This window comes from Dunckerocampus dactyliophorus, chromosome 20 (assembly GCF_027744805.1).
Source record: "Dunckerocampus dactyliophorus isolate RoL2022-P2 chromosome 20, RoL_Ddac_1.1, whole genome shotgun sequence".
Lineage (NCBI taxonomy): Eukaryota > Metazoa > Chordata > Actinopteri > Syngnathiformes > Syngnathidae > Dunckerocampus > Dunckerocampus dactyliophorus.
The window spans coordinates 17512562-17531882 of record NC_072838.1 but is presented as its reverse complement, the minus strand read 5'-3'; the positions used below and the strand labels follow the sequence as shown (position 1 = coordinate 17531882).

General features: G+C 42.4%; 1 protein-coding gene across 6 annotated transcripts in view; it reads right to left on the bottom strand.

Moving 5' to 3' along the window:
• csmd3b (CUB and Sushi multiple domains 3b) overlaps positions 1-19321 on the bottom strand; it is a 285038-nt gene that overhangs the window by 3798 nt on the left and 261919 nt on the right. For 4 of the 6 annotated variants that reach the window (XM_054763453.1, XM_054763451.1, XM_054763455.1 and 1 more), the window contains 14 exons: positions 16781-16966; positions 14790-14975; positions 14529-14702; positions 11054-11236; positions 10787-10963; positions 8235-8414; positions 7988-8161; positions 7734-7907; positions 3498-3571; positions 2580-2691; positions 2326-2505; positions 2031-2090; positions 758-916; positions 515-651 (listed from right to left, as the gene is read on the bottom strand). In XM_054763453.1, coding sequence (XP_054619428.1) covers positions 515-651; positions 758-916; positions 2031-2090; positions 2326-2505; positions 2580-2691; positions 3498-3571; positions 7734-7907; positions 7988-8161; positions 8235-8414; positions 10787-10963; positions 11054-11236; positions 14529-14702; positions 14790-14975; positions 16781-16966 — 2156 coding nt within the window. The remainder of the gene's footprint in view (positions 1-514; positions 652-757; positions 917-2030; positions 2091-2325; positions 2506-2579; positions 2692-3497; positions 3572-7733; positions 7908-7987; positions 8162-8234; positions 8415-10786; positions 10964-11053; positions 11237-14528; positions 14703-14789; positions 14976-16780; positions 16967-19321) is intronic. The other 2 variants (XM_054763454.1, XM_054763452.1) reach the window with 1 other exon arrangement.

Sequence of the window (19321 nt, the reverse complement as noted above, 5' to 3'; positions counted from 1 at the left end):
ATTTATTTATTTTTTTTTGTATGTTCTGTATGTTTGTTGTATGTATGTATGTATGTATGTTCTTTAACTGCTACCAATCCCAGCAACATATCATGCATCCTCTTGACTATTTTTGCATTATACAACAAACTAAAAAAAGCTTTAAAAATAAATCCTAGTAAGCTACACACATGGGGGCTGTACGTTTTGTTAGATATTATTATACTTTTTGGTTCACCCACACTATCAGCATAGTTAGAACCAGTTTAAGCCAGTCTCTCACACGCATGCTTAACTTTCACTTTCCAGACACACAGACTTAACTTTCACTTTCTAGAGGGGCGAGGGACAAACGCAGCTCATTAGCATTAAAGCTATTGATACACAAAACAGCGTGTTCCCAGTAGGGTTTCCTAAAAGCATTTTTATCTAAATTCCAGCATTTTGGGTTTCCTATACGCAACCGTGGGACCCCTGAGACCAATTTAAAATGGTTAAAAAATACCATAATGTAGGATCTTTACAGTATACTTACAAAGCCGTCCATGGTCCAGGAGTCTTCTATGATCTTGGCTGGCGAGATGGCGGCGTCTTTAAGCTGATTTCCCTGCTGCACGTAGTTGACATGGTACATCAGCAGCAGCAGACGTGCTTCAGACGCCTTATAAAGCCCTGGAGGAGGGAGTCATAGCACACACATTGCTAATTGATCCAAAACACATCTGCCAGTGCGTCCTCTCTTTCCTATAGAATACAAGAGGCCAATTAAGCCACATGCCTGATAGCAGCAGCTCCATGTTGCCGTTGCTAAGGGTGACGTTGACTCTTCCCGTGGTGGAGTTGAAGCTGGTGATGCCCAGCGTCATGGGCTGCTTCCTCCCGCGGTAATTATAGGAGCCTTTCCATATGTAGTTGGGTGCGAAGACGTCATCGGGAACTGGGGAAAAATATGCTTTAGTCGGTTTAGAATGCGATAAAACCCAGTCAAACAGTCAAAACGTCTATAGATACTACTAGGGATGTGCATAATAATCTATTTGTCATTAAAAACCCTGTAAATTGATTGTGGTTTCATCGTGATTAGAAGTCGCTGAGGCACAACGGGCTGCAGTACTTGACTGAAACCAGCAGAGGCACGGCTGAGCCATTTTAATTTAGTTTGCGTTGAAGAACAAGAGATTTGTTATGCAGCACTGTTGATTAAGTCATTAGTTGGCTTTAACACAGTGGTTGTGCCCCCCCGGGGACAGAAATGTATTCATGCCTCCCCCTATTTGAAAAGCTATTGAGAAACCGATCATATCTATTGATTTATCTGCACTGTACAGACTGGACTCCACACTGAAACCAGGAAATTGCAACAAAATGGAGAGCTGTGAAGTATAAAAGCGTATTCCAGAGTCAAATTGCATGTTGAGTACGATACATTTGTACATTGAAAGTACTCCCTGCCTCTCACGGCCCTCCCCCCCAGGGGGGCCCGGACCCACTATTTGAGAAGCACTGCTTTACCACAATATCAGCGATGCTATTTGTTACACTGAATATTATGTGGGAAAAAAACATAATACAAAAAATATACACATAAACAAAACAAATATTGCTATTCAAATTATTGGAAAAAACTAAACAGAAAAAAATAATATTCCAATAATGCTTTGGGAAAACATACTTTCCTTAGTGTTAAAAAAAGGGAAAAAAAACATTTTATTTGATAGAGCATGCATTTATGTATTTAAAGGAAGTAATATAGCTGTGACATAGCAGAATTAATGATGTGGCGGAGCCTTTAGTGTTGGCGCTAATGGTAACATTTGTTACAGCTGCAGCTTGGCATTAAAAGCATTTAAAGTACTCGCCCAAATAGTGACCTTTTTCACAAATGAACATAAACATGGCCGGCAGTGATGGAACAAGGAAGAAGCAGCGGTCACAGTCAGCTGCAGGCCAGGATGGCTCAAGTCCAATTATCGTGTGATGCATTTAGCATGAAGTTAAAAAGGTGCTTCCTGCTGTGTGGACATGATGGAAGAACGTGTGCGAGGCCTAACCGTTCAGTTTGGGGCTTGGCGTTCCTGTTACAGGCTTCACAGGCTTCTTCTTCTCGCCAGCTGGAAAAACACATACATTTAAATTTCAGATTTCTTTCATTTTACATCGAGCATGTTTGATTATTTTTGTAATCTGAGTAATGTGGTTCCGCTGCTTTGTAGTGTGTTCCATGCAACACTAAGGCTTAATATCTGTAATGTAATGGACGTATTAGAATGCAGCGCTGCTCATCATTACAACCACTAATTGCTTATTGAGTCGAGAAAAAAATGTGATATTTTCCGTTTCCTTTACCTCGACATATCGGTATCTTTCCGGTCCAGGTGCCGTCGCTCTTGCAGACCCTGTGCTCGGAGCCCCCGGCGAGGAAGTACCCGGGCTGACAGCTGTACACCAGCGTGTAGCCGAACCCGGCCAAATCCATGCCCACCACGTCCACATGGAGCGGACTCTCGGGCTGCTTGCAGGCGTGCGCTGCAAGAGGAGGCGAGAGGAGGTCAGCTTGACGAGACGGCGACGGTGGCTGACAGGATGTTTTAACGTCTTACGTATGCACTCGGGCTGGGTTCCGCTCCATCTCAGGTCCGGCTGGCAGGTTCTGGAGGAGGATCCTTGGATCAGATGACCCGGCTGGCACTGGAAGGACACCACGCTGCCCACCTGTGACCAAAAGGACAGATGGACAACCTTAATAAGAGCACCTGATTGGAGGAGGAGGAGGGGGCGCGCTGCTCCCTGGTACGTGAATTAATCTCACGTTAAACCAGGCTATTCTTGGAACTTTGATTTTTAAAATCATTTTACACTGTTAAAATGTATTTTTTTTAAATGTAATAAAAATATATATTATTATACATATTTAGTTACTTTTTTAATTTAATTTTTTTTTTGCCGGGAAAAAAAATGCGGGCGGTGCTTGCACGGATCGAACGAACTGACCGGCGTCAACATACAAAATGTGGTTGAGATATGACCTCTGACGACCCAAATGTGGCTCAATTATGACAATTATGACAGTTATGACATTTTGGACAATCAAGACCCCTAAGACAATCAAAGTCACGTGAGGAAAATGTCTCACCAAAGGTGACTAGGGGGCGGTACATGCGTGGTATCCAAAAAGGAATCGAACAGCATCAGAGTAAAAAAATGTGTGGTTTAATTGGGGCGCTTGTGATATTACATTTGACGACCCAAATGTGGATCTGTTATGAAAATTTTGACTTTTTTGTCAGGAAAATCCAAGCCACAAGCCGTAGTCCCTAGGGGGCGTACTGGCATGGTATCCAGGGATCGCTATGAGTCTTCAATGTAATAAAATCACTAGAGGGAATCGCACAGCAGCAACATAAAACGTGTGCAATTCATTTTCACAGTTATTTTTTTAGTTTTTCATCAACAATATCAAAGCCACACCATCCAAAGTCCTTCGGGGGGTGCACTGGGACCGCTATGCGCTAGCTTACCTTGAAGCCAAAGGTCCGGTTTAAGGATCCGTAGCGCGGCGTTCCCGGGTTGTCACAGCTGGTCCTGGTGGGCTCTGGAAAGGAGCACAAGGCCACAAGGTAATTAGACGTCAAATCCAAAAGAGAGACAAATTAGCAGACGCGTGATATGATGGTAAGCCCGCTCCGCTCCACTGTTGTCATGGCAACACAGGGTGTCGTAAGGGCAGCACGGCAGCAGGGGGCAGCAGCGCTACGTGAGAAAACGAAGCCAGAGGAAAAAGGGGGAAGGAGCTGCTGGTGTGTTCCAGTCATCATCATGGAGAGAACATGGTGACGCACACAGACGTTACACAGTCGCCTCCTTTCTTACTCCTTCACCTCCTCGTTTCCTCCTTATTCACCTCAATTCCTTCCTCTCTACCTCCATCACTCCTTTTCTCCTCATTCAACTCCCTCTTTACCTCATTCGTTCCCACCACCGCTGCAACCCTCTTTTCACCCCCTTCTTTTTCTCAATGGCTCTTTACCTCCCTCATTGCCTCATTCACTTTCACTTTTCTCCTCAACCACTGTCTCCTCCTTACCTCTATCATTTTTACCTTTCCTCCTTCACCTACCCATTCACACATTGATTTTTTTGGGCCTTCCTCTTTCCCACCATTTTTGTTTACCTCCTCCTTTCTCTCCATTGCTCTTTACCTCCTCATTCACCTCCCTCTTTGCCGCATTCACTTTCTTTTTTCTTCTTCCATTTTCCCTCTTCATTCTACATTTCCTCCCTCTTTCTGAGGTTCTCCTTATAACTCCCTTTCTCTTCTACTTCTCCTTCCTCCATCACACTATTTCCTCCTTCACTTCCTTCCTTCCGTGCACTCTCTTTATTCATCTGCTTCTTTCTCAACATCTTTCTCAGTCTGCCTCGTCCTCTTTCACCTCCCTCTCTCTCCTCATCCATCTCCACGTCTTCTTCCACTTCCCTCTTTACCTCAGTTCGTTCTCTTTCACCTCCTTCTATCACTCCATCCTTAACCTTTTTCTCTTCCCTCTCTGAGTTTCTCCTTTGACCGTTCTCCCTCACGCCTTTGCTTTCACCTCATCTGACCCCCCCCTCCAGTCCTCGTCACCTCCTTCCTTCCGTGCAGTCTCTCTTTATTCACCTCCTTCTTTCTCAACACTTTTCTGAGTCAGTCGCCTCCTCCTTCATGTCCGTCTTTCTCCTCATCCATCTCCACGACCTCTTCCACCTTCCTCTTTACCTGCACAACTCCTATTCTCCTCATTTACCTGTCTATCCCTCCCTGTCAGTTTGTTCTTCTCTTTCACCTCCTTCTATCATCATTGGCACCGATCGCTCCATCACGACTTCTTCTCTTTCACCTCCCTCTTTCTGAGTTTCACTTACTCCTTTGCTTTCTCCTCCTCTGACCCTCCCCCAACCACTCCTCGTCAGCTCCTTCCGTCCGTGCACTCTTTATTCACCTCCTTCTTTCTCGACATCGCACGTTTTCATCTCATTCATCTCCTTTACTAAATTCACTCACTTTCACCTCATCTTCCCATCTCCTTCTTCACCTCCCTCTTTTCCTCATTCACTTGATTTCTCCTCCTCCATCACTCTGTCTACTCTTTTTTTCCATGTTTCCCCCCATTGGTGCTTAACTCCTCCCACGCCTCCTTCTTTCTCTCCATCACTAATTTTATCACCTCCCTGTTTACATCATTCACTTGCTTTGTCGTCTACTCCTACATGACTCCTGCTCCTATTTTCTCCATCTTTCACTTCCTTCTTTCTCCACATTGCTTTCTTTCTCCTCACTCACCTGCTGTCCCTCCATCACTCTCTCTCCGTTCTTCTTTTGTCCTCCTGTACTTGTTTTCTCCTTTCTTTCTCTCCTTCACTATCTCCTCGTCTTTGGTCGCTTGTCTTTGGTCTCATCAAAGACTCATCTATCTCTCCATCAGTTTGTTCTTCTTTTTCATCTCCATTCTTCATCTTTTGTCTTCTTCGTCACCTATTGCTCGACCACGATTTCTCCTCCTTCACCTCCCTCTTTTGGAGTTTCTCCTTTCATTGTTCTCCATCTGCTTCTTTCTCCTCTGAACCTCCCTCCATGACTCCCCATCACCTTCATCCCGTGCACTCTCTTTATTCACCTCTTTCTTTCCCAACATCATGCATTTTCTCCTCATTCACCTCCTTCTTTACCTCTTCCGCTCTGTCCATCAGTCTCTTCTTCTTCAAAGCCCAATTTTCCTCATTTACTTGATTTCTCCTCCATCATTCTGTCTCCTCTTTCACCTCCATCCTTTTCCCCATTTGTGCTGATCTCCTCCTGAACCTCCATTTTTCCTCCATCACTATTTTTTAATCACCTTTACGTCTTTCACTTCCTTCTGTCCCTCCATCGTTTGTTTTCTCCTCATTCACCTCCTTTCCCTCCATCACTCTTTCTCTCCATTTGACTTTTTTCTTTCTCCTCATTCTTTCTCTCCTTCACTATCCCTCATCTTCGGTCTCGTCCTTTACCGCCCCCACCCTTCCTTTGCTTTCTTCATCCTCCTTTCCCTGCGCCTCCCTCATGTATGTTTCATGTTTGCAGGCCTCCATCAACACGAAGTTGTCCACAAGTCACCTTAGGCTAACAAAGAATACAAAGTGTGTGCGTTGCCTGTGTGTGTGTGTGTGCATTTATTACAACAGCACTCCAGTCATGATGAGTCAGCGCACTCGACGCCAAAGCACCTGCATGCTCGCAAAGCAGACATGTGAAAGTGGTGGTCGCACGCGGCGCCGGCAGCACTGACCCGCCGGGGCCGTTTGTAACACGCGGCGAATATCCCGTCTAATTTCTTGGGCCTAATCCCCTGGATGACGACAGCGTTTGAAGTCGGCTGTTTCGGGAAGCTTTGACTAAATGCCGTAAAGTCAAGTCACAGCTGCTTTTTAGCACCGCAACAAGGACACAAGGGTCGGTTCATTATTAGTGTGCCAAAAAGTAGAACAACAACGTCTGGTCAGTCCGTGTTATTATCCGCATGGCTTTGATGAGCTCAAGCCGCTAAACCAGGAGTGAAATGCGAGCGCCGCCTGCAAAACGCCGCGTCGGTGGGTCATTAATTGCCCTGATCATTAGGCGGAGGAATATCAGAGAGCAGCGGCAACGAAGAAGGCTCCCCCGCTGAGCAACAAACAAGTCGGAATAAAGCTGACATAAATAATGTGTGACAAGCCCACGCCATCATCTGCAATGGAGATAAACAATAATAATATGCGTGTCCTCACATGTTCTACAAGATTTGATTCCAGTATCTCGACACGTTCGACCTCCACCAAGGCCCTGCAGTCCTCAAAAGCACTGAGTTTCACACCTTGTGCATAATTACAACTGATTTTCACCAATAGATTGATCACTGAAAATGTCCACAAAGGGCCACAATGTTAATATAATATGTAACCAGATTCTCACCAACATTTCGTGGGCCACTTGTTGATCATTGATCCACCCTACTGCAAAGTTGTTATGAACAACTACCCCCTCCAAGGCTGACCAGTATTCCGTCATACGTAGATACACTTGCTTTTATCATTAAGATTTATGCATTATCACTGAGAAAGTAAGGAAAATGTAAAAAAAAAAAATAATAAATCAAAAAGAAAAAAAAAATAACCCCCCAAAAATCCTGGTTTTGCACCTTTCGCCAGCTTGTCACCAAAATCTAATGGGTAAAAATGATGTTCAATTGTGGTATACAACAAACAAACTACAGTGGCAATCAGTAGATGACAAAAATAACCATTATTTTGATTTCATCATTAAAATTCATGCTTTAGTCACTGACAAATTATTTTAAAATATTTTTTTAAACTACTTGAAAAAAAATTTAAAAATACATCACAAAATATTTTAAAATAATGAAAAAAACTAATTAAAAAAGCCGCACGGTGACCTAGTGGTTAGCATGTTGGCCAATGCACAGAGCGAACGCTCTTCTTTTGGAGGCTATGTTTTTTAATTTTATCATTAACATTAATTTAAAAGACATTATTTTATAAATTTTTTGAATATATCTGAAAAACTACTTCAAAAATGTTAAAAAAAAATATTATGAGATCCTTTTAAAATCTGATTAAAAATATTTAGCAAAATAAAACAAAAATAAATCAGTAAATCAATAAATGTAAAAAATATTGGATGTGTACCGTTGTCCGGATCCAATCCTAAAATAGCGTCTTCCATAGAAATCTATAAGTACCTATACAGCGGGGCTGGGTGCCGCTCCAGCTGCCGTCACTTTCGCAGAGCCTGGTTGCCGTGCCGACCAGAATGAGAGGCGGCGCGCAGGTGAAGGTCACTTCTGATTGGTAGATGAAACTCCGCCCCTCTCTGGAACCACCGACTGGCGTCCCGGGGTCACCGCAAAACTTGGCTACATGCACAAGCATAGACAGGACTGAGATGAGGATGGGGATCTATGAAGTGCATTGTGGGGTGTGCTGGCCTGCTTACGTAAGCACTGAGGCAGCATGCCGCTCCAGCTGCCGTTGGCCACACAGGTCAGCACGGCCGGGAAGGAGAGCTCGTATCCTGGCGAGCAACTGAAGCTCACGCTGCTGCCCCATTCGAAGTCGCTGCCCTGCAGTACCCCGTTGCTGACGGCAGAGGGAGCTGTGCAGGTCACCGCTGGCGGGAGAGGTACATTTTTAACCACTATACCATCTAAAGTATATTAAAAAAGCAAGCGCTAGCCCGCTACCTGTGCATATGGGCATAATCCCGCTCCACGTCCCGTTCTGAGTGCACATCCTCACAGGGGAGCCGTCCTCCTCCATCCTGTACCCCGGCTGGCACTGGAAGGAGACGTTCTGACCAATGGTGAAGTCCTCGCCGTAGCGGAGACCGTTTGCCGGCACACCTGGATCTCCACAGTTGATCACTGTAGGAGGTCACATGACACAGAAAATGGCAAGATTCATAGCAGTCTGTTGAATTTTGCATGTTTGTAACACTGCATGTGCTCTAAACAAGGTCCAAAAATGGCATATTGACCTTCAATTTTGATGAAGTTGGGACATTTTTAACACTTCTATTTCTTTTTATTGTAAGCTGATTGTTTTGTCATACATACACAGCGTGATAGTCAACTAGAGCAGGGGTGTCCAAAGTGCATTTGCTGTCCGTGGATGAGTTTTTTAACGGCCCTCTGCACATTTTAAAAATACAATCAAACAGGCAAACTAACAAAAACAACAAAGAAAATGGAAAAAAGAGCAATCATTATGAGAGGATATAGTAGAAATATTAAAATATAGTCAGAATATTGATATTATATTGATATCATATTACGGGCAGACCGGAAGTGACGTCAGGGGTTCAGAGTTAAGTTTCAGCTTCCCGTGGGCTGCGGCCGTTCTTATTAGGGATTTTTGTGCCAGCTGTGAGCTCATTCAACCCTGCAATAAAAGCCTGTTGTTCCGGCAATCGAGTCTGGTGCTTGTGTGTCTCACCCAAGATGACAGTAACATTACTGACACCTAGTGATCAGTGTAGAATACTACATATCAGCACTACGACTTTGAATGCATCTTCTGAATGCCTTATATTTGTAGCTTACTTCATTTAGCCATGTTCATGTTTGAAAATGCTTAATTTAGGCAAAAAATACGTAACATTTGCTTCAATATGCATATTTTTTTATGAATAATAGGGCCAGTGTTAACAGCACTGAAGACGTCATTGTTAACAACAGTACACAAGTCTAACATGCATGAGTTTCACACCGGCATCGGATTAGCACCATTTTCAAGTGCATGCAGAGGTGGCCAAAGCTGCTAGTGATACATGAAATACCAGTTTCCTTGAGTTGAAAGTGATACGGGGAGCAGCCGAGGTAGTCTTGGGACTCTCACATTAACATTCCCCAGACTGTACCTATAAAGCGGCGTCCTTCATAGCCTTAATAGGCATTTGAAATTCCTCTAAAGCCACCAGCGCACGCTGACATGACTATTAATAGATGTCCTGTAATCTTTTCCCTTTAAGACGGGGGTTTGAGTTTGAGTTTGGTTTTTGGTTTATCAGCATTTTTTTTTCTAACCTTAATCCTTTGCACTTAGCGTTGCATGTTGAATGAATGTTAGCGTGTGGACATGATGCATGCAACCGGCAATGTTTATTAACACGTTTGCCTCTCCGGCTATGGATCCCGCACTTTCCGGCCGACTTCATTAAGCCAATTAGCTAAAGTAAACACCGATCACGGCTACGCGCGTCATTCTTTAAACGTCGGCACGAAGAAGCCGAGGCGCGCCCCATTACTCAGAGAGGAAAGGGTATAATTTAAAGCGGGCTTGGGAAGAACGCGGCCTAATAATCACACATCAGGATCTTGGCAGGGCCCATGTGATGGAAAAGCGGAGCTTTAATGGTGAATATTTACCGTAAGCAACGCATCAAGCTTGACCTCAGAGCACCTCCCTGAGATTCATGATGGCAAAAAAATAGTTACCGTAAACGCTCCAATTCACACTTCTTTTCACTTAACTGCACAGTCCCCTATAGTCGCCGAGTGCCTGGTCTCCCAAATTAGTGCCTGGTCAAGAATCGTTGGCATCAGTGGCTGTAGGGAACCTCCTGATGTCTTTTTTAAGAAAATTAGAGTCCTCCGTCGCCACTTTGCGCTTTTCCTGCATCACGTTTTTTTAAAAATATATTAATTAATAAATCATGCTGTTTCCTGGTTGAATACGGGCTCTTATTGGTAAAAATATATGCATATTGAGGTAAATTTACATATTTTTTGGCCAAATGAAGCATTTTCAAACAAACATGGCTACATGAAGTAAAATACAAATATACTGTAGGGCATTCAGAAGACACATTGAAAGACTTGCGATGATATGTAGTATTCTACATTGGTCACTAGGTGTCAGAAATGTTGTAACCACACATGATCTCCAGAACAACAGGCTATTATTGCAGGTTTGAATGATCTCACATTGGGCATAATAATCCCTCATAAAAATCTCTAATCAAATCACGTGTTACTGTTGCAGCCGTAACGACAACCTGAAACTCAACTCTGAACTGCTGACGTCACTTCCTGTCCGCCCGCCAATCAGCATATATGGCAACACACACAAACGCGAATCTTATTTATGCTTGTTAAATGACCATGTGGTCATAAATAGCTACACTTTTCTTTCCACTTTCTCACGCACTCCAAATCATTGTTAAAGTAAAAAATTATTTGCTATGTTTTGGAAATAACAGCCCCTGACTGATTGCATTTTATGTAAACAAACTTACTGGTACAGTTGGGCTGCACTCCCGACCAGGTCCCGTTAGCCAGGCACTGCCTGGTGGTGGCGCCGGTGAGCAGGTAGCCCTCCATACAGGAGTAGATAACCGAGTGGGAAAAGGTGGTTCCGTCCAAGCGAAACACTCGCCCGTTGCTGGGAGTGCCAGGGTTACCGCACTGTACCGCTGCAGGATGACACAAAGCAACATTTTAGTCACCTCCCCGGCACGTCTGAGGCGCTTTGGGCTTCGTCCGTGTGTTCGGGTTCTTCGTACGTTTACAGAACGGCTGCGTTCCTGACCACGTCCCGTTGGGGAAGCACATGCGTTCCGACGAGCCGATGAGCTCGTAACCCTCGGCGCAGGTGAAATAAACCTTTGAGCGGATCCGGAAGTCCGTTTGTTCCCTCGATCCGTGCGAGGGGACACCGGGATCGCCGCAGGAACCAGCCGTGTCGCCTGCAAAAACAAAAAAATAAATGAATACACATTTTAAATGTAGATTTTTATACATCTGGGATAAAAAGTGGCGAATCATCCAAGGCACCTCTTACATCCTAATTGGGCATTGTTTGTCTGTCGACTGCTCCTCATTCCGATTTGGGCTCATTTGGATAAATTCCCAAAGAGGAGTTTAGCAGCAACATCATCACTCATCCTGCAGACCGGCCAATGAAAACTCAGCAAAAGCACTCACTCGGGCAACTCCACACGCCAACATACATTTTTCATATTTTGGCCCAAAGATATGAAAGATATGATTAGTCTTTATTTATTTATTTATTTATTTGCTTGAGTGCAATTTTTGTATGCTTTATGTGCAAAACGGACGTGACACTGCCAAGTTCATTCATCAGTTATGCAAGTGCATTAAGCGCCACTGCATGGAAGGGAAAACACTGCTCATCACTCTTGGAAAAATGTAGCCTCCGTTTAGAAAACAAATCATAATCACTTTTCCGGTTAAAAAGAAGTCATATTTTACTCTGTAAAAGGAAACTAAAGTCTCTGCTTTAATGGCTGAAGTCCTCATCTTAAAGGAAAAGTGCACTTTTTTAAAATTTTGTTCATCATCCCCAATCCTTATGTGAGACATGAACACACGTCTCTCTCTTTTCTGGGCGTTCTAAATATATAAAAACAGCTAAAAAGAGGCAGCCAAGAATGCACACAATGGGACGCACCTATTCCGTCCATAAAGCTTTCTGAAAATACCTCCAAAACACGCCAACAACCCCCCACTTCCATAATTTGACCGTGAAGGTGTTTTAATAGCGGGCTTTCTTGGCGGAATAGGTGTGTCCCATTACGTACATGAGCTTCCTCTTTTTAGCTGTTTTTACATCTTTAGAATGCACAGAAAAGAGAAAGACGTGCACTCATGTCTCACATAAGGATTGTGGATGATGGCGAAATTCCCCAAAAAAGTGCAGATACATGCTTAATGTTCTTCCACGCAATATTATCACTTTAGCTGATAAAATTGCAATTTACCTGTTTTAACTTTTTTCTTGCAAAATGGAATCTTTTAATGTACAGTCATCCATCGCTATACTGTGGTTCGAATATCGCTCCCTCACTATATTGCGGCTTTTCAAAAAATAATAGTTATTATGTTATGTCGAGTGGGGCAAAAAAAGGTTCTCCTCCTATTCCGTGTGGAAGTGGTACGTTTCATAATAATCGAACGCTATTTTCGTCATTGAGAGGTTATTTTCATAAAATTACCAATTTTTTCAATATTTACGACTGCTTTATAAAACTGCAACACATTTCCTGCAAAATTCCATCTTTATTGTCATAACAGTATGACTTTTTTCTCTGACACTAACTTTTCTTGTAGTAATCCAACTTTACAACTTTACTCTTGTGAAAATAAAACTTTTGTCTCGCAGTATTATGACTTTGACTTTCAGAACATTTAAAGCTTTTTCTTGTTATTTAGAAATTGACAACTTTATTTCCTGTGAGATTACTATTTTTATCCTGTAAAATGTGAAATTGTTTCTGTAAAATTTCAACTCTTTTCTTGTAAATTACTGCTTTCTTCTTGTTTAACTTTTTTTTTTACATGTTACAACTTTTTTGTATAAAATTGTAAAAAAACAACTTTATTTGATGTGAAACGATTATTTTTATCTTGTAAAATTTGGTCTTGTTTATATAAAAATGCAACTAATTTCTGGTAAATTACTGTTTTCTTCTTGCAAGATTTATTTTTCTTGTTTTTCCTAAAATATGACAACTTTTTTGTATAAAATTAGAATTTTGAGGGGGAAATTGATGATTTTATTTCCCGTATTATTATAAAATTATAAAAAAGCAACTTTATTTGATGTGAAACAATTATTTTTATCTTGTAAAATCTGTCCTTGTTTATGTAAAATTGCAACTCTTTTCTCGTAAATGACTGCTTTGTTCTTGTAAGATTTTTTTTACTTTTGGTGAAAATGTGACAATTTTTTTGTATACAATTGTAAAAAAAAAAACAACTTTATTTGACCTGGAACAACTATTTTTATCTTGCAAAAATTGCTGCTTTATTCTTGCAAGATAATTTACTGTTTTTCTTTTCAGCATGGGTTTCCAAATAGAGTCCATCCAGCAGGCGTAATTTGTGGGTGTTTGCCAACGCTGACCTGTCCTATGCCGGCGTGCAGCCCAACATGAGGCAAATCCATGGTGGCACCTCCTCCATGAAGATTGTGTCAGATCAGCTCAGATATGCCATTAACTCCCACACATTGTGGAGGAAAAACATGCCTGCTGGTCACTTTGCTTGTCATAACTGTTTACAGCGTGACTCTCCTACCCAGGGAAGCCATTTTTTCCAGTTCTATTAATATTGGTGGAGGTTAGTGTATGTTGGCTGTAGAAACATAATCCCTAAACATCTATTCCATCAGGACTGGTAATGGCTTGAGATATTTATTCATGCTTATCAGCGTGGCGGTTGATGACCTTCACTTCATGGCCGTCGAGGCTGAGGTCTTCCTGTCTGGCAGCAAATCAAAAAATGTAATTTCACTCATGTCGCTTTAGGTTGATTGCGTATTCATGTAGGTCTATGATACTTCTATAAATAAGTGGAATATATTTACATGCATGCATAAAAGATGGCGTGGGATATTGTTCTACTCACTCAGAAGATATTCTAGGAAGTCATGCCTTGTAGGACTGATTTTTCTTATAAGAAGTATAAATTAGAAACAGAGTCATAAAATGATCACTTTATTAATATTTTATTTTTAATTGTATGTGAATTTCAACATTTCCCATTTTTTCCCCATAAACTTTGACATATTCCATCCATCCAAGGTCGGGTCGCGGGGGCAGCAGCCTTAGCAGGGAAGCCCAGACTTTCCTCAAAACAACTTTTCTCTTGTCAAATTTGGACTTTTCTCATAAACGATGACTTTATTCTGGTAACTTTTCTATATTCTTGTATTTTTTCAGTATTGTTTTTTTAAAAGTATTTTTTTTCACACTTTTTACACTAATTTGGTGTTAAACATGGCAGTAAACAAGAAATCGTCCGACCATGTATGACAGTGTCAATGGGAAAGCCCTGTAAGGACTATGGTACTGATGCTAGGGAGTGTCACATGATGGCTACGCACCATAGCCTCCTTAACAGACAGCCTATACTTTATGTCCTTCATGCAAACACTACCTTCTATCTGTCCTTCCCCAACTGCTATCCGTCTATTTTGATGTCGTGCACATTTCACGTAGAGTTTGAAGAAGTTACCTGAGCAGAAGGGCATGGGGGCGCTCCACATCCCGTTGAGCTGACAAGTCCTGGACGACTCTCCTTTCAGCTGCCTGCCGCCCAGACATGAGTATCGGACCGTGGAGCCGAACGTGAACTTATCGCCGCTCAAGGCGCCGTTCGGGGGCGAGCCAGGATGGCCGCAGTTGACAACTGAGAGGGAGAGAGCACACGGAGTTTGTTTCACGCGTCAGGAAGCAGACTGACATCATTCTGTGTGACTTCATGGTGGCAACTGACCAATGCATTCGGGCAGAGGTTTGTCCCATTGTCCCGTGGGTTGGCAGCTGAGCACCGGCGAGCCAAACAGGTAGTACCCGGGGTTGCAGTCGTAGAACACCACCGTGCCGAAGGTGAAGTTCCCGTGCTCGATTTTGCTCTGACGGATGGAGTTGGCCGGGATGCCGGGATCGGAGCAATTGACCACTATATATGAATTTATATTTGTATATACGTATACACACACGACACATGGACAGACACACAAAGGGACATAGAAAGAGAGACAAGAGTACAGTATGTGTTATTTGGCATTAACCTTTCAGGGTCACTTCTGTCCCCCCTCTTTTGGCAACATTGTAAATAAACATGCGGTATAAAATGAAGGATACAAACCACACTGGTCGACATGGAGGCTTTTTTGCTATGAACATGCAAATCATTTCTTGCTAAATTACAATTTTTGTTTCAAAATATTACAGATGTTTCTGTACATAGCAACTTTTTTCTCACAAAATAAAATTAAAAAAAACTTTCCTGCAATTGTGTGAATTTGTCTCATAAAATAGCAACGTGTGCCTCGCAAAATTACAAATTCATCCTCGTAATATTGTAGCTTTTTCTTGTTATGTAAAATTGTGACTTTATTTTCACAGTACAGTCACCCATCATTCATCGAGGTTAATTGGTTCCAGACCCGACCACTATTTCCTCAAAGTCAGATTCAATATGAATAAATTGAATATTTTCGTAGTTATGGCATAAAATAAATTACAACCTTCTAATTACATTTTTTAACATTATTAGAGACCTCAAAACATGAAATAGCACCTGTGTACTCAGCTTTACATTTGTATTACCCAATATAGTAGATATAACCAGAGAAAATAAGACACATTAGACATACACGAGATAACAAACTCACACGTTAGCGGTTCTTTGGTGTTTTTTTCTGGTCAGCATACTTTTTCTGGCTTTACACTTGCATTACCCAATATAGTAGAATAAGCAAAAAATAAGAGTAAAAAAGCCATATAAGACGCAAATAAAACTCCTACTCAAGCAGTGTCACAGTAAATGTGTTCCCCAGGGAACTTAAGTGCCAACTCTAGTGCCTGTCTCACCAGACAATTACTGACACCTCGTGGCCAATGTAGAACACAATACTACATTCACAATTAGAATGCTTTGTATTAGTATTTTAGTTCATTTAGTTAGTCCATTTAGCCATTTTTAATTTAAGGGGAGAATAAGTACAATTAGCCTACATATGCATTTTTAAAAAACTAATAATAGGCCATAGCCATCCATCCATTCTCTATGCCACTTATCCTCACTAGCGTCGCGGGTACGCTGGAGCCTATCCCAGTTGACTTCGGGCCAGGGGCGGGGTACACCCTGTAACATTTATTTATTTTATTTTATTTATTTCTGTAACATTTAAACTTTTTTCCAATCTCATTTTTGTAAATTATGAATTGAACGTCAATTATGAACTCATCTTAGAAAAGAAAACATTGCAACTTTTTCAGAGAAAGTTTGGGTAATATGTCACAACTACGTCTTACAAGAGCAAATCATACTTTCTGGTAAAAAAAAAATCTGCCTTTTATCTCGCAGACTTGATTTACGTTACGACTTCCGACCTCGTTCTTGTGCTTTCTTTGGGTCAAATGTCAACTTTGCTCTGAATGCATCTCATAAAAGAGCAACCCATTTGTCATAAATATCGTAACTTTTATAGGAAACTTATTTCACATAGTTACAGTGTTCTCATAAAATACTGTACATGTCTTTTATCTGATGGCTTCATTTTCGTGATTCCCGTTTTTTTCTTGTAAAATTCTGACTTTATTCTTGTAAATCGCAAGATTTTTCTTGTGAAATTATGACCTTTTTTCCCCCCCATGTACAACTAGGAGTTCTTTTACTCATAAGAGACTACGGTTTCGCAGTCAAAAGGGCTTGCGGGGGGGGAAATAAAAGGACAGTTAGGGGTGAATACACTTAACTTTTCTCCCCACCTTTACACGTCGGGGGCGGGTGGCTCCACTGCCGGTTGGCCTGGCAGTGGGCGCGGGCGGGGCCCTCCATCTCGTAGCCCCGGTTGCAGACGAAGCTGACCACGTCGTTCAGGTTGAAGCCGTTGCCCACTGTGCGGCCGTAGATGGGACTTCCTGGGTGGCCGCAGCTGATGGCTACAGGAAATTAGGGCACAAAGGTCATAATAATAATAGGCGTAGTTGTAGTAGTTATTTTATATATACTGCTCAAAAAAATTAGAGGAACACTTCAAAAACACATCAGATCTAAACTGGGGGAAAAATGATGTTGAATATGTTTCCTGATAATAAGTGGGTGATGTATTAGTAACAAAATGATGCCACATCGTTTGATAGAAATGAAAATGATCACCCTATAGAGGGGAGAAATCAAAGACACCCCAAAAATGAAAGTGAAAAAATGATGCAGCACACTGGTCCATTTGGCTAAAATGTCATTGTAGCAACTCAAAATGATTCTCAGTAGTTTGTGTGGCCCCCACGTGCTTGTACGCATGCCTGACCACGTGGGGGCATGCTCCTAATGAGACTACGGATGGTGTCCTGGGGGATCTCCTCCCAGATCTGGACCAGGGCATCACTGCGGTACCTGGACGCATGGAGGAGATTCCAGGGGACAGGTAGTTACTCCAGGAGAGCTGGACAGGGCCGTAGAAGGTCCTTCAACCCTCAGCAGGATCGGTATCTGCTCCTTTGTGCAAGGAGGAACAGGATGAGCACTGCCAGAGCCCTACAAAATGACCTCCAGCAGGCCACTGGTGTGAATGTTTCTGACCAAACAATCAGAAACAGGCTCCATGAGGGTGGCCTGAGGGCCCGACGTCCTGTAGTGGGCCCTGTGCTCACTGCCCAGCACCGTAGAGCTCCATTGGCATTTGCCATAGACCACCAGAATTGGCAACTACACCACTGGTGCCCTGTGCTCTTCCCTGATGAGAGCAAGTTCAACCACTTTAGATCTGATGTGTTTTCCAAGTGTTCCTCTAATTTTTTTGAGCAGTATATATATATACACATTTTTTTTTTATTAACTCTACAAGATAGCAGTAGCTGCACTTGAGGTATCGTGAGTGGCTTTATCTACCTCTGCATGCGCTTGAAAACTCTGGTGTGAAAGTCATCAGTGCTGTTAATGCTGGCTGAGCAGTTCGTTGCTGGCTGCTATTACAACATTGGTTGTGTTCCTGCTGTGTTTTGCAACATCATAAATGACCATGTGGTCAAAGAGGGCTCCAGTTTCCTTTCCATTTTCTCATGCACTCCATATCATTATTAATTATTATTATTTATTAGCATTTCTGATGTCATTTATTTGTATTGTTGGTGTCTTTGGGTACCACTAGCTTGATTCTGCGTACTACCGGTGGTGTTTCTTTGACAATCAATGAGCTATGACATAATACTAGAGTCCAGGTAAAGATGAAGTGTATTTCCATGTTTCTTGTGTAATTCCACTCAAAATCCAAACAGTGTTCAACTTGCAAGTGCAACGTGGTGATGATTTACTCCTTCTATCGTGCGTGTCTACAGTATTTCCAAAAGCATCACATAATAGCAGCCGGCGGCCGTGATTTAGACGCATCCATATTCCATAAATGTTTGGGCTTTTCATTAACCATTACTCCATTTCCTGCTGCAATTACGTGATTGATTCCCCCGTGACAAAAGAGAGAGAAGAGGCCGGCCACATTACACACATAAAAAGCTCACGTAGCGCTGATTCATTGACATTCATCTCCTTCATCAGGCAGCGGCGGAGGCCCCGGCAATTTACCGATGTCATTTGGGGAAATATTGCGGGCCGCCACCCCGGGTGATGTTGCTTTTTGGAGTGTCCGTCGTCTGGCGTGGTGATTATTCATCCCGTTAGCTTGATTCAAAGTTTGCTGTGCTGACGAGGCTTTTTTTGATGTTTGTGCGAGGAGACAGTTGGAGAGGAAGAGGAGAGCGAGCGAGGCCGACGAGGGAGAGAATGGGAAGGAAGGAAGTTGTTTTTTTTTTTTTAAATTCATCAGGAAGAAGTTTGCTTGCCGGGCCTAACGTAGAAATGTAGCAGACATCGTCAGCACATCAGAGGCTCATCATTATGTGTGTGCCTCTAACCTCCATAATTACAGCCTCATTTGCTTGCAAAAGGATTTTTTTCCTCAAGATTCCTCGCATAAATAAGCTCGGAAACGTCTCAGTTAAAGACTGAATGCAGAACAAGTCATTAACACCAAAATCGTGTTACTTTGGGGTCACTGCTAAGGACAGTGTGCATAAACAATCGTGTCTGTTTTTGGTGCGGCGGACGTTTTCGACTAAATTATAGAAAATGATGAGATGAGTGGTTGCAAGAGAGAAGCTGAGGTAATTGTCATTTATTATTATAATTATTTTGTTATGCACAGTGGTTACATTGTGAGCATGGAGCATCAAATCAAAGAGCTAAACTCAAGCTCAGCCGCTGCGACTGCAGAACTCAAGTATCATTGGGCTGCATGACTT